This window comes from Patiria miniata, unplaced genomic scaffold (genome assembly GCF_015706575.1).
Source record: "Patiria miniata isolate m_02_andy unplaced genomic scaffold, ASM1570657v1 HiC_scaffold_17, whole genome shotgun sequence".
NCBI lineage: Eukaryota > Metazoa > Echinodermata > Asteroidea > Valvatida > Asterinidae > Patiria > Patiria miniata.
In genome coordinates this window covers 8,174,875-8,187,638 of record NW_024037055.1, presented here as the reverse complement: position 1 = coordinate 8,187,638, position 12,764 = coordinate 8,174,875, and the positions used below count along the sequence as shown (strand labels likewise).

The following is a 12,764-nucleotide window of genomic DNA, read 5'->3' as shown; positions in this document are numbered from 1 at the left end:
CGTCTGGTACCCAGACGGAGAAGTCAACACCGAGTTGGTAAATGATGTGGCACCAGGCTCCATCTCTTTCCACACATGTTTGCTGTCTTCCGCAGAACTTTTCTAAAACACTCTCGGATTTCCAGCAAGTTTCTCCGATTTTGCATCCAAGGCCAGCCTACGTTTCAAACAGGTGGTTATGTAATGCATGCTGTTATATTTTTGAGCTCATTTATGTGGAACAAATGTCAAAATAGGTCTTCCTCCACCCGTCTGAGGCAGCTTGCGGGCTTTGCATTCATTTGATTTGGAAAGGGAGGGGGGGGGGAGAGATGGATGTTTTGGGGGCAAGGAGGGGGGTAATTTTTTATGAGTATTATTAATTTTGGGTCTGTGAGTTCAGTTTGATTATAATAAAAGCATGCTTGGAAGGAATGACGCTGATTTTTCTCAATGAAGGTCAGTCATTGCAGAAATGATGATAAGACAATCTGGGACTGAGAAATATTTCCAATTTTGTTGGGAAATACTTAAAATATTGTTTTCAATTTCCATAGATTTTGCACACAACCGCTGAAGTAGCGTCAGGTTGCAACATTCTTTCCGCATGCTTTTGGTATTTTAGAAAAGTAGTGTAGTATGTTTTGTTTAGCTTTTGTTTTGCAATTTTGTGTTCTCTTTCCAGTTGGAAATCTGTTAATATAAAAATAATAAGTGTTATAATCTGTTGTTAATATGAAATCTGTTAATATTTTAGTGTTATGTGCAATAATCTGTATTTTTCCCATCTATGCAGTCACAAATATGGCCACCGCAATAACTGAAGTTTCAAGTACAAAGAGTTTTGGAGGATGGCAGAAGACTTTCAAGCATGACAGGTAGGCCTAGGCGTTGATATATTGCAGTATTTTGTTTATAATGAGTGTGTTTAACTTAATCAAATGGTTGTCGAACCAAATATTGGGACGGAAAAACACGCAGGGAGAGAGGCAAGAAATATCTGTCAGCGACCCGCTCGCAGCGAGCGAGGCTGGAAATATGAGTGTGCTGCCCGAGGGTGATGGCTCCAACCCGCGTGGCATTGAGGTCAAGTGAAAAGTAATCCCGCGCCTCGTTCCATTCTTGTCAACATATTCCCAACATGTTGACAATTTTTCTTCTTTTTGTCACAGTGAGGAGGTGAAATGTTCCATGAACGTTGGAATTTATCTGCCAGCTGAAGCAGAGACCGACAAGCTGCCTGTGCTGTACTGGCTGTCAGGTGCAACAAAATTCAAAATTCCTATCCCGAGAATTAATCCTAACCTTCCTCAATCCTCAAAAATCCTCCAGGTGGTTTTGGAAGATTTTGGAGGATTGAGGCTGAATAGCAAAAAAGTGTCGGTTGATTTTTGAGGACGCTTTGCGTCAAGTTCGTAGGCTGTACCCTGCATTGTTTTTTATTCAGTCATGCATAATTGAGCCCAGCATTATGCTCGATATCATCCACACTGCTTCTGAATGTCATCAGCACTGCCTCAACCCATTAACAGTGATTTTTTAAGGATTGAGACAATGGCCTCCCCTCCACTGAACAAATTCAAGATATAACGAATGATTTTAGAGGATTGAGGCTGAATCCAAGTTTTACACATTGGCAATTGGAGGATTTTGCAGGATTGAGGATGGTTCCTAGCCAAAAGGGCCTAGGGGGTCAGGGTAAACGCTATTAGTGTATAACATCAGAAAAAATTACAGTGATTTAAAGACAGAGTTTGTTGACGCCACAGTTTATCACAACTATGGGATATTGTGGTGCCAGAGAGTGTAGCAGTGAATAAAATCGTCGCGTCAGTGCAACAAGGTCGTAACTCAATTCTGCAACAAAGTCGTATCTCGCGCGAATACGCTCCGTGCAACAAGGTTGTATCTCGCGTACGGCGACGTCCATTGACTTTGTGTGTACATCCGGGTTATTTTAAGCGAGATACAAGCTTTTGACATTGAAAACTCGCGTTTCACGTACATGATGTCACAGGCCATACGACCTTGTTGCATGGACACGACGAAATCTGAAAGGGGCACAAATTGTGAATCTGTTTTCTTTTTTTGGTCGCCAGGACTGACGTGCACCGAGTCCAACTTTGCCATGAAGGCCGGAGCCCAGAGCCTGGCAGCCGAGAATAAGGTCATCATCGTCATGCCCGACACCAGCCCGCGTAAGTATTATATTGGGTCTGTGTTGGAACTAGAGAGGGCGGTGTTGTCAGGCCGAGAACATGCGCAGTAAAGGAACGTCAGTCGACTGTACACAGGGGTGTGAAATCTCAGCTTTAAAGCTGATTTCAGCTTTTTTTGTTTTGGGTTTCAGCTTTTTTCCCTCACTTGCTGTGTACAAAAGTGTAGGAGATTTCCAAAGTTCAGCTTTTTTACACCTTTTTCAGCTGTTTTCAGCTGTTTTTTATCAGTGGTCACTCCACTCGCACCCCTGTGTACATTGCACCTGCAATGTGCCAAAGTCTCTCGTCAAATGATATTCAAATCTGGGTGCTTGTTATTTTTCTCCTTTTTTTAAAAAATCCGTTTGTTAGGAGGATGTAATATCGAAGGAGAGGAGGACGGTTGGGATTTTGGGACCGGCGCCGGTTTCTACATCAACGCTACCGAGGACAAGTGGAAGACCAACTACAGGATGTATTCTTACGTCACTGAGGAGGTGAGATCCAATAAGCCATTTGCGTGTTAAATTTGAATAATATCTGGAACGCTGACTTAATACAATGCTTTGCACGTTTTAACCTAGCATTCTCCCGACCAAAGAGACTGTTACTATATCACGTGATTCGGGGCAAGCCTTATGCTAGCAACCCCCAGCTCCGGCATGGTCTGGTGTCTTTGTGCCATTCTCACCCATTGTGAACGATGTATTGGTGCTGAGCGTCTCTTACGCAACTATGCAAGAGCTTGCCCCGAATCATGTGATTAGCAACAGTGTCTTTGGTCTGGAGAATTCACAGTTAAAATGTGCCAAGCATTCTGAGCAAGTCATTGTACCAGACGTTTTTCAAATGTAAATCCCAAAGGGTATAGGTTACACGCAAGTGGCTTATTAGGCTGTGTTGTCGCAGAAACTATTTCCCAGTGAAATTTTGTTCTAAATTGTTAAAGGGTCAATGAAATGAATTTTTCTGAGGATTTTTATGCCTGAAATACATTTAAAACAGCTTTCTTGCCATGTAACTATGACTTTCCACCTCCTTTGTAGCAGTAAAAGGGAGAAATTTCACCATTTTAGTTTTTATGCTAATGCAAATTTCCATATTAATGAGCCAAAGCCTGATGTCACTCAAGGCAGAACAGAAGTGTCTCCATAGCTTTGTGTACAAGTATATATCAAACTTTTCTTCATTTTCTTGGAGTAAGTTCCACTTTTAACTTGATTATCATGTTAAAACAGCTTGTTTGGACAATAGTAGTGGCCAATATTTCTTCGAAACTTTCTTTTGTGGGTAATTTTGAAGGCATTATTTTTGTACCGCTCATATGCACTACTGACAATGAGTGCCTTGTGTGACAAAAGCAAAATAGCGCCCTCTTACATGTATTGATGAAAGGATTTGCTAATAATTGAAAAATTACCACTTTCTTGTCACTTCCAATGAAAACAAGTATTAAGATCTTGTATGTATTGTTGCAACACATAGTAATGTGCATGAAAACAAGATGAGCTGAATTTCCACTGCATGTTTCCTTTAACTGCAGAATACCATACACAGAATTCCAGCAGTAAAATTAAAAAGTGGCATTTTTAGACAAATATTTGATAGCACACATGCATTGCTCGTATTTCTCATTGATCTTTGCAAAACATTCACATAAAACTTAAGATGAAATCAATTGTTTTTCATTTTATTTTTAACTACAGCTGCCTAACGTCATCAATGCAAACTTCAACACGATTCCTGATGCGATGTCCATATTCGGGCACAGGTACGTCGTCCACAAAGAAAATTATTTATTCCATTAAACAGCACATTCCTGGATATGTGAGTACCAGTTGTATTAAAATATTCTTGTATTTCTTCTTTATCAGCATGGGAGGTCACGGCGCCCTGATTTGTGCCTTGAAAAACCCCGGAAAATATCGGGTAAGAATTGTCGACTTTCTAAAAGAATTTTCCAGTTGAGAATTTGAGACAATCCGTAATGCCCCTGGGTTATTGTCGTGTCTGTTTCTTTTTCTCCTCAGTCTGTGTCTGCTTTTGCGCCCATCTGTAACCCCATGCAGTGTCCGTGGGGACAGAAGGCGTTCAATGGCTACCTGGGATCTGACCAAGAAAATTGGAAGGTTGGTTAAAAAATCAAAATCAAAAAATTTTTCCCAACAAAATTTTCGACAATTTTTTTCCTTTGACAATTTTTGTTCACTTCATAGCAGTGTCTTTGCAGAAAAATGGTATTGTTATATTTACCAGCACTAGTTTGAGATCTCTTGTTTCAAAGGCCTCAGTAAAATTCAGAAATCATTTTAACTTGTCTTAGAAATTTCAAAAGATCTCCTTGTACGAGACACATAATTTCATTGTGCTCGGAGTCTCGGAGATCAATTTCATTCGTGCTTGAAACTCAAGTTAGCTACCTTTTTACATGTGTTATGTTTGACTTTATTTTCAGGAATACGACGCTTGCGAGTTGGTGAAGGCGTATCAGGGGACGCCGCTAGAAATTCTTGTAGATCAGGTATGTTGCCACAGAAAATCCCCCAATGTCAATGGTCATGAGACAACGGATCAATCTATTCTGCAGCTCTCAGCAGACGGATATGCAGACTTTTTTTATATTGAATCTTGCCTCACACCTCACATGGTGTTTGCAAACTCTTTAAAGGGAATGTACATCATTGGCTTTTGCTGTAATTTTCAGAAATGAACTATTTGAGGGGTTAGTATAATAGATCAAATATTGTTTAACTGACAGGTTTGAAGTTTTGTGTTCGAAAATGCTTCAAAAACCAAGAAAAACAAAACTGTTTAAGTAGTCTGGTTCCCTGACTCCACTAAAGATAAAATGGATCAATTTATAGATGTCGGAAAATTGTAAGGTGAGGGAACCAGTCAAGCTGGCCTGCACCCGTTCATGAACATGTAACCAATAGCAAAACAAATTTGGACTGAATTTTTTTTTTGTAAATTTGGAGCAGTAGTTGAAAAATAGTTAGGTTTTTCCAACGGTGGTCGGCCGACCACCGTTGGAGATGTTTACAAAAATACCATTTTCTTGAAAATGAATCGACACCAGGTGCCATAATTTTAAAGGATGCTTTAGACTGTCATTGACCAACATCCTAGTAAGGTATTTCGTTGAAACTTGGTAGTTTTATTTTTCAATGTTTGCAAATGGTGTATATTCCCTTTAAGATGTCCTCTGGTCATTTTTTTTTGTCTTGTGACACTATTTATCTTGGTTTGTACCACCAGGGCAAGGCCGACAACTTCCTGAAGCAGTCCCAACTCCTCCCGGACAATCTGGTCGCAGCGTGTGCCGCCAACAAGACCGCCATCACACTGCGTATGCAAGAGGTAAGTAGAAGACACACGAAGGCAAGAGCAAATTGGAGAGAGGCCGAGGCAACCCCCACCCTGCTCCCAGTCCCCTAACCCAACTCCTTTCCCCTCTTCCCGTCCCCTTCCTTTGCCCTTCCCTCCTACCCCACCCCCTCCTTGGGTCCTATCCTCTTCTCAGCCCTACCCCACCCCACCCCTTCCCTTTTATAATATATCATTACATGTATGCTGTTTTAGTTCTCCAAAGAAAATGGACATCATCCTATGTATGTTAAAAGGTCCTACGCTGTCCAATATTTCGCTCGTACCCCCCGCCCTGCAAACAGGACGCTGGGATACTCTGATGAGCTTCACAGAATCTTGTGAAGGAAGTGGCCTATGACCTATGTATAAAGCATCTGGCTGCAGCTGTTCAAGACCGCAGTTAGACAATGTGCGCAAATGCTATCCGAAACTTCCCATAGAATTGCTCGTATTCCATACCGGATGTGATTTCTGTTTCATTGCGGACCATGTGGACAAAATTTTGAGCGTCGCGTAATGTAATCCGACCGTTCGTGATTCGAAACGGAGCCGGAGTGAGTGACAGATAAGTTTCACAGAATTTCCTACATTATTACGCTTTTCAACGAGAAAAAAAACATCTCTAGACTGGAATAAAAGAGTAATGAATCAGTCTTAAACGGCCGTTTCAAACCTTGTAGAGTCATGACTGTGATTACGCGCAGGTCACTGGTCACGGAAAATCCAACCAATCAGAGCGTGAATTCATCAGAATATCCCAGCGTCCTGTTTGCAGGGCGGGGGGTATGAGCAAAGTCCAATATATGTCTGTCTGATGTCCGACGTTTTTGTAAAATGCCTAAAAACTCTGATTATGCGGTCATCCAGTATATGGAGGTCCTTCACTGGTACATGCACCAATTTCACTGTCCTCTGAAGTCATGGTCGCCACTGGAAAATAATTTTTGTTTGCTTTTTTGGTGGTGTTTCTTTGAGACATTGAATAGTTAAATGTAACAACATTGTCTCTATGAATACGCTCCAACACTTTAATACATGCATTTTGAAACCTGAATGTATAATGAACCCCTTCTCAAAAGTACGTCAATTGAGGGCGCACTGACCAGCTAGTGGGGCCGTGCGAACTGCGGCATCAATTGAATTAAACTGACTATTGTTTGATATCTCTTGTGATCTCTGCAGGGCTACGACCACAGTTACTACTTCATTGCGACCTTCTTGAAGGACCACATCAAGCACCACATGCGATACCTGAATGCTTGATGGACCTACCAACAGCCGAATCATCTCCAATTACATGGGCGTCAATCGGTGGGGGATGGTGGACAAGTGCCTCCCTCCCCCCACATTTTTCGTCCCCGAATAAAAATTGTAGCCTACATATGATTCTGTAGCTCAGAATAGCTGATTCAATGACTCCAAACTCGAAAGTGATGTTTAAATGATGATCTTTTGCAAAAAAAAATGGTTAAAGCTGTCAGAAATTGCCTCAGATCGCACCACAGAGCATCTATAATCCAAACGATCACAGTTTCCCCCCTCCCCCCACTTTTGAGAAGCGATTGACGCCCTTGTCAAATTATTGTATTCCCTGTGGCATGATTTGCAAATCTGGTATCAAATTGATTTGCTGCCTTCATAAAAATGCATTGATTTCAAACAGCTCATAATTATCGTCGATGAGAACTTAACTAGACAAGTCCAAACACCATTGGCTGGTGTGTAATCGATGATGGTTGGTCAACTATAGCTAACCACAGTCCTGGATTGAACTTGTTAAATCATTGATTGTAAATACTGCCCTCTAGAGGCTTGTTATAGTCTGTCAGAATAATATAACTAAATGGCTTCAGTCCCTTTGCCGTAAAATGACACAGAGGTTGCTTGGCAATAAATTTGCAACTTTTGTATAAATTTTGTAACAAATTTTAGCTTTGATTTTTTTTCCTTTTTTATGTTCAATTTCAGACACGCAGTTGACATGCATTAAAAAGCTGTAATTTTGGATATAGAAAATAAGAGGATCAAGGCTTAGGCCCCCAAAAAAAGTCTCCGGTTTCTGGTATGCGCGCGCGTCACTGTAGCCATGCGCGTCGGCAAAATGAAAAAGTTTTTTTTTCAATACAAGATGATGTTTCAAAACCGCCAAACTCACTGGTTTGATTGGAATTCTGCTGCTGCACAATTTTAACGTGTTTTTAGATGGGTTTATGAACGAGAATAAGATTTATGTGGCCTCTCTGGACTCCCATATATTTGCACTAAGTTTAGTCGGGCACCATTTGCAGTCATCAGCCGACATTTGAAGCCCAAAAAAAAAAAGAAACAGGTAAAAAAAAAAAAAAAGCCGCGTCGCCGCACCACTTTTGGGGCAAGCTCCATACCAGAAACCGGAGACTTTTTTTTTTTGGCCTTACGGAATTTTTTTTTCAATCACGAAAATTTTTTTTGTTGTGACGACAACGCTAAATCTAATAAAATGTAAAAACCACAAATCAAATAACTGGTGTACAAAGTTCATATATATTGTTGATGTCCAAAATCAAGAAAGAAAACAAAAGCAAAAAAACTCAATTCAAACTTACTTCAAAATCCTACATTGATAAATATAATTTGTGATCTGGTCTTGACTTCCTCTCCAGCTCAATCTGCAATCCTTTGTAAATCTTCCATGTCCGAACCAAACAAAACGTGGCTAACTTGATCACTTAAGAGATGAAGCCAAGGTATTGATATTACGTTACTACATTACGCAGGTTTCAAAACCACATTTCTAGGCTAAAGAACACGGCTGACAGCCCATCTGAAAACGAAACATATCGGTGCTATTTCTTTTCATCGTATATTATCTCAATGAAGGTCAGTCATTGCAACAATGTTGAAAACTCAAAAGACATGAATCTGGGACTAAGGAACATTTCAAATTGTGTTAGAAAATACTTTGAAAGTGCACTGGACTCTCCACAGACTTTGTACACAACCAAAAAAGTGGTATCTGGATACTGCGTTCTTTCCAAAAAAAGTTATTAATTAATGAAATTATAAATAAAAATAATGTTAAGGGGAGTATTAGGTAAAAAGAGATACTTGTATAACCCAAAATCTAAATGTACTTACATGTAAACACATGTATGTTACATACAGTCCACAACTTTGGCACCACTCAGCTGTCCAATTTATGACACTTCTACAGGTAATTTTTATAAACAGTTGCAAACTGATAATTTTTAACAAAACTGTAACTGATAGTTGTGAATTTTTCCACCAGCTGCGAGTTTTAAATGAACACCTCTTAAGTCTATATTTGATATTTGTTAAAAATAAATCAATAAAAAAAATAACCGACCAACCAACAAAAAAGCATCTGCTTCACTTCAAATTTGATCTCATTCTTAAGTAACACACAAAAAGGAATGTATTGTTACAATCAAACGTCTTAGGTAAAAACCACCACTACAATGCTACAAAGATACACCATTAATAAAAAAAAGTTTAATAAGTACTGCACGCATGCATTGCGGTGGAACATAATTATGGCAAGTGCGGACTATATCGCAAGGAGAACAAAAACTTTCAAATCAAACAATGGATAAATGATAAAATACGAAGGGAATGTTGATAATTTGTTATATCTCAGGTGGAATGTTACAACATTACATTTCAAATTTATTTGCTCACAAAAAATTAAAGTACTTTATCATCACAGCTAAAGCAAGTTCATGTGAGGGCCATTAGTCAACTAGTGGTGGATTTGTGACGTAACCTACGACTGCACAACATCAAGTCAAATGATGGTCAAAAGTCCTGGCTCCCCGTTGTTCATGTACTTTACGATGCCAGCGGCTATTGGTAACCAGTGATGCAACCGTGCCTGATTCCTAATAGTTGACTAGAGTAGTTAGTCGAACTATGGTTAACTATAGTTAACTATAACTATGGTTAACTATGGTTAACTATAGTTCGTACCTGTACTTGCTCATACTTGACATAGTCATGTCAAAATCAAAGCCAAATTCAAAAATGGATTTTTACGGGGCCGTATCATAAGTCCGATGCCTCATAGGTCCGACGCCTCATAAGTCCGAAATTTCGGACTTATGAGGCGTCGGACTTATGAGGCATACAATTTATTTATTCCGCCTCATAGGTCCGACGCCTCATAAGTCCGACACCTCATAAGTCTGACAACGGAAAAACGAGGCGTTTAATTTGTCGGACTTACGAAGCGTCGGAGCTATGAGGCGTCGGACCTATGAGGCGTCGGACTTATGAAGCGTCGGACCTATGAAGCGTCGGACCTATGAGGCGTCGGACCTATGAGGCGTCGGACTTATGAGCGGACCCCATTTTTACAATAAAAGTAGAAACCTTTCAGTCTGACAACGGAAAAACGAGGCGTTTAATTTGTCGGACTTACGAAGCGTCGGAGCTATGAGGCGTCGGACCTATGAGGCGTCGGACTTATGAAGCGTCGGACCTATGAAGCGTCGGACCTATGAGGCGTCGGACTTATGAGCGGACCCCATTTTTACAATAAAAGTAGAAACCTTTCACTTCACAAATTATTCAGTAATTTAATGACGGCAAAATCATAAATTAAGTTGTTGTTTTTTGTTTAAATGCTTGCCTCTGCCTCTCTACAAGAAAAGGCAAGGAAAAATCCAGGTTAAATTACAGTTTGAAACTTATGCACAGTATGCTACAAAATCTAAACGGTAGTAAACAATTCCCCCCCCCCCCATCGTCTTTTCGTCGTTCCTTCATTTTACAGCTGTACCCAGTTCTGCCTGATTTTGAAATAGCACACCATGCACATATAATTACATTAATACAGGACTTTAATATTTAAATATTACTATTTAAATATTTACCTTTGCTAAAAACATGCTATGTACAGATTTTTTTTTTTTTTTACAATCATCACCCAACAAATTGTTAAATCAAATAAAATTCAAAAATTTCAATTGTTTTCTTAGACATTCTAGATACGTGTCTAGACATTTCTAGACATGTTTTTGTTACATTTTGTACTACTACAAAGGTATAGGGTTTTCAAGGGAATAGAAAATCTTGGTTTCTAAAAAAATTGAGGGAAAAAAACCATAAAATTTAATTTTGAATTGTGGTTCTCTGGCTCGCCGTTCATCGAGTATATAATGGTGGGCTTGTTTCGACATTTCAACTTGTTCCCTTTTTCACAATTCCCAATAATAGTTCACTACAGTTTCCAAGGACTCGATTCTTGGACAGTAGATAGTCTTAGATGACCCTCATGAGAGCATAGTTACTGGAATTTGTATCCTTGTGGAGTCATTTCTTTGTTCTCGTGTACTAAAGTTTTCGAGTTTGAAAGTGTAGTTTCAAAATGCTCCTATTTTAACCAGAATTAATTTCCTGGGCTGAAATTCGGACTTAATATCCCTTACATAAAATACTTCAATTTGCGACGGATCAACCCACCTTGGAAGTTCCTCGTTTTTGAGTAAAATCCATATATTTATTTCGTGATAACCTTGTGGAGACGTATTCATCTATAGACATTGCCCTGTGGAGACGTGTACAATCTTTTGTTCCCTATTATGCACATGTCTCCACAGGGCACCGTGTGCCAGATCTCTGCGTGTAGTACACACCGTATGTTCAAACTTTACACACACGTTAAAGTCTGTTCTGCTTTTTCACGCTCCATCACACCCATAAATTGTGGAATTCCACCCCCCCCCTCCCCCCCCCCCCCCCCCCCACTCCCATTTAAAGTCCGGCACACACCTTTCTGATTTTACCGGATGAGTTCAGCGGATCACCGGTATGGTTTTTTTTCACCGTTGTGATTAGACCGCAACGTTAACCGCACCCATGCCCGATTCCGTTCTATAATCGGTCACATGATGACAAAATGGCAACCGTCAATTTTGAATCGTGTGACTGCCTTCGTGAATCTGATTGGTTTACATAATACTGTATCCAGTGCCGCCCGCAAACCTTTTCGGTGACATCGGATCCAGTGAAATCGGATGCAAAAAAAAAAATCAAGCCCGGTGTACGGTCATCAGATCGGTCCGATTTTCCAGCCCACACCTCCGTCCGATGGCCTGATGATCCAGTGAACCGGTCAAATCAGAAAGGTGTGCAATGGGCTTTAGCAGAGAACTTTGCTTAGCACAGAAAATATCTGCTTAGCAGAAACAGGTAACCGGCCAAAATGTCATACAGTGTACATTGCCCATAACTGGTTCCCCGCTAGATTTTGCTCAGCACATACAATTTCTTTTTCGGCCCAGCAGGTCTCCGAAATTGGTCCCTGGAATTTCCCACTTGGTCAAGGGTAAAATTTAACTCCAAATTCCAAAGATTTGTTATTGGCGGACGGTGATTTTTATTACTAATATTTTTTTTCTTTAGATGACCCGTGGTTTGAGGGAGGAGATGAGAGGTTCGTCTGGGTTGTTGCGGTAATCCACGGTGGTGACTTCATAGATGGCCTGCTTGGAAGGGCGCGTCTCGCAAGCGCTGCTCACGTCGTATGTGTAACCCGTTCTGAAATAAAAATTTAAAAAAAAAAAAAGAAGTAAAAAACAGCAGCTGCACGAACTCTGGTCGTCGAAAAGCCAGACCTGTCAACCTCAATTATATCCACTAAAAATGGCTTAGACCTTTGTCCTTATACAGCCAGATAGGTAATCAAGCAAGGCAGAAAAATCCAGATTAAACATTCATTGCCAAATGGCTCTTGTACGAGACGAAAGAAGGAAAAAAGCTGGATTCCTTCGTCGTTCGGGAACGGTTGATACGTTTTGCTTTTTGCAGACCCGTTGACGAAGGGCAATCATGTCGGGGCTGGTCGAGTTCGCTTGGCCCGTCCTGCTCAAAGTGCAACGTATTTGATGAGACACGCGGAGTCATTAATCATTGTCTTGAAAGCTCTCGAAGTCTTGAACTTCAAGACTTGAACTAAATCTTTTCTAAGGAGCTGTGGGGCCTTAACACACCTCAAATGTGAAAGTGCATGTAGGAAATTCACTAGCATTTCAGAAAGTGTGTTTATGAACGGATCAATAAAGATGGGTGATATGTCTTGTCGTCAGGAATAATACTGACATTTTCCGTTAAAATCAGAACGTGCAGGCAATCTGCCTAGTAATGGGACCACTAATCCTTTTTATTTTGCCCACATATATCTGAAACCTTCCTCCCCCCAGGCCCAATAGCCGAGGCCTT

At 40.4% G+C, this 12,764-nt stretch overlaps 2 protein-coding genes across 2 annotated transcripts in view; one reads left to right on the top strand and one right to left on the bottom strand.

Moving 5' to 3' along the window:
* Nucleotides 1-33: 33 nt before the first annotated feature.
* On the top strand, nt 34-6,855 carry LOC119723734 (S-formylglutathione hydrolase-like). The gene is made up of 11 exons (XM_038194552.1): nt 34-172; nt 776-857; nt 1,152-1,240; nt 2,079-2,177; nt 2,550-2,674; nt 3,884-3,948; nt 4,052-4,106; nt 4,208-4,306; nt 4,633-4,698; nt 5,436-5,537; nt 6,729-6,855. The coding sequence occupies exons 1-11, from the start codon at nt 76-78 to the stop codon at nt 6,807-6,809; spliced, it is 960 nt and encodes a 319-aa protein (XP_038050480.1). The 5' UTR covers nt 34-75; the 3' UTR covers nt 6,810-6,855.
* A 4,417-nt stretch (nt 6,856-11,272) lies between these two features.
* LOC119723732 (fibropellin-3-like) overlaps nt 11,273-12,764 on the bottom strand; it is a 63,564-nt gene continuing 62,072 nt past the window's right edge. The window contains exon 10 of the mRNA XM_038194549.1: nt 11,273-12,083. Within this exon, the coding sequence (XP_038050477.1) occupies nt 11,945-12,083 (139 nt within the window). The 3' untranslated portion in view covers nt 11,273-11,944. The remainder of the gene's footprint in view (nt 12,084-12,764) is intronic.

Bases quoted from the DNA above. Each gene is read 5' to 3' on its own strand.
- LOC119723734 (XM_038194552.1), top strand. From the start codon at position 76: ATGTTTGCTGTCTTCCGCAGAACTTTTCTAAAACACTCTCGGATTTCC. The intron at 858-1,151 runs GTAGGCCTAGGC...TTTTTGTCACAG, and splicing joins AAGACTTTCAAGCATGACAG to TGAGGAGGTGAAATGTTCCA. The intron at 1,241-2,078 runs GTGCAACAAAAT...TTTGGTCGCCAG, and splicing joins TGTGCTGTACTGGCTGTCAG to GACTGACGTGCACCGAGTCC.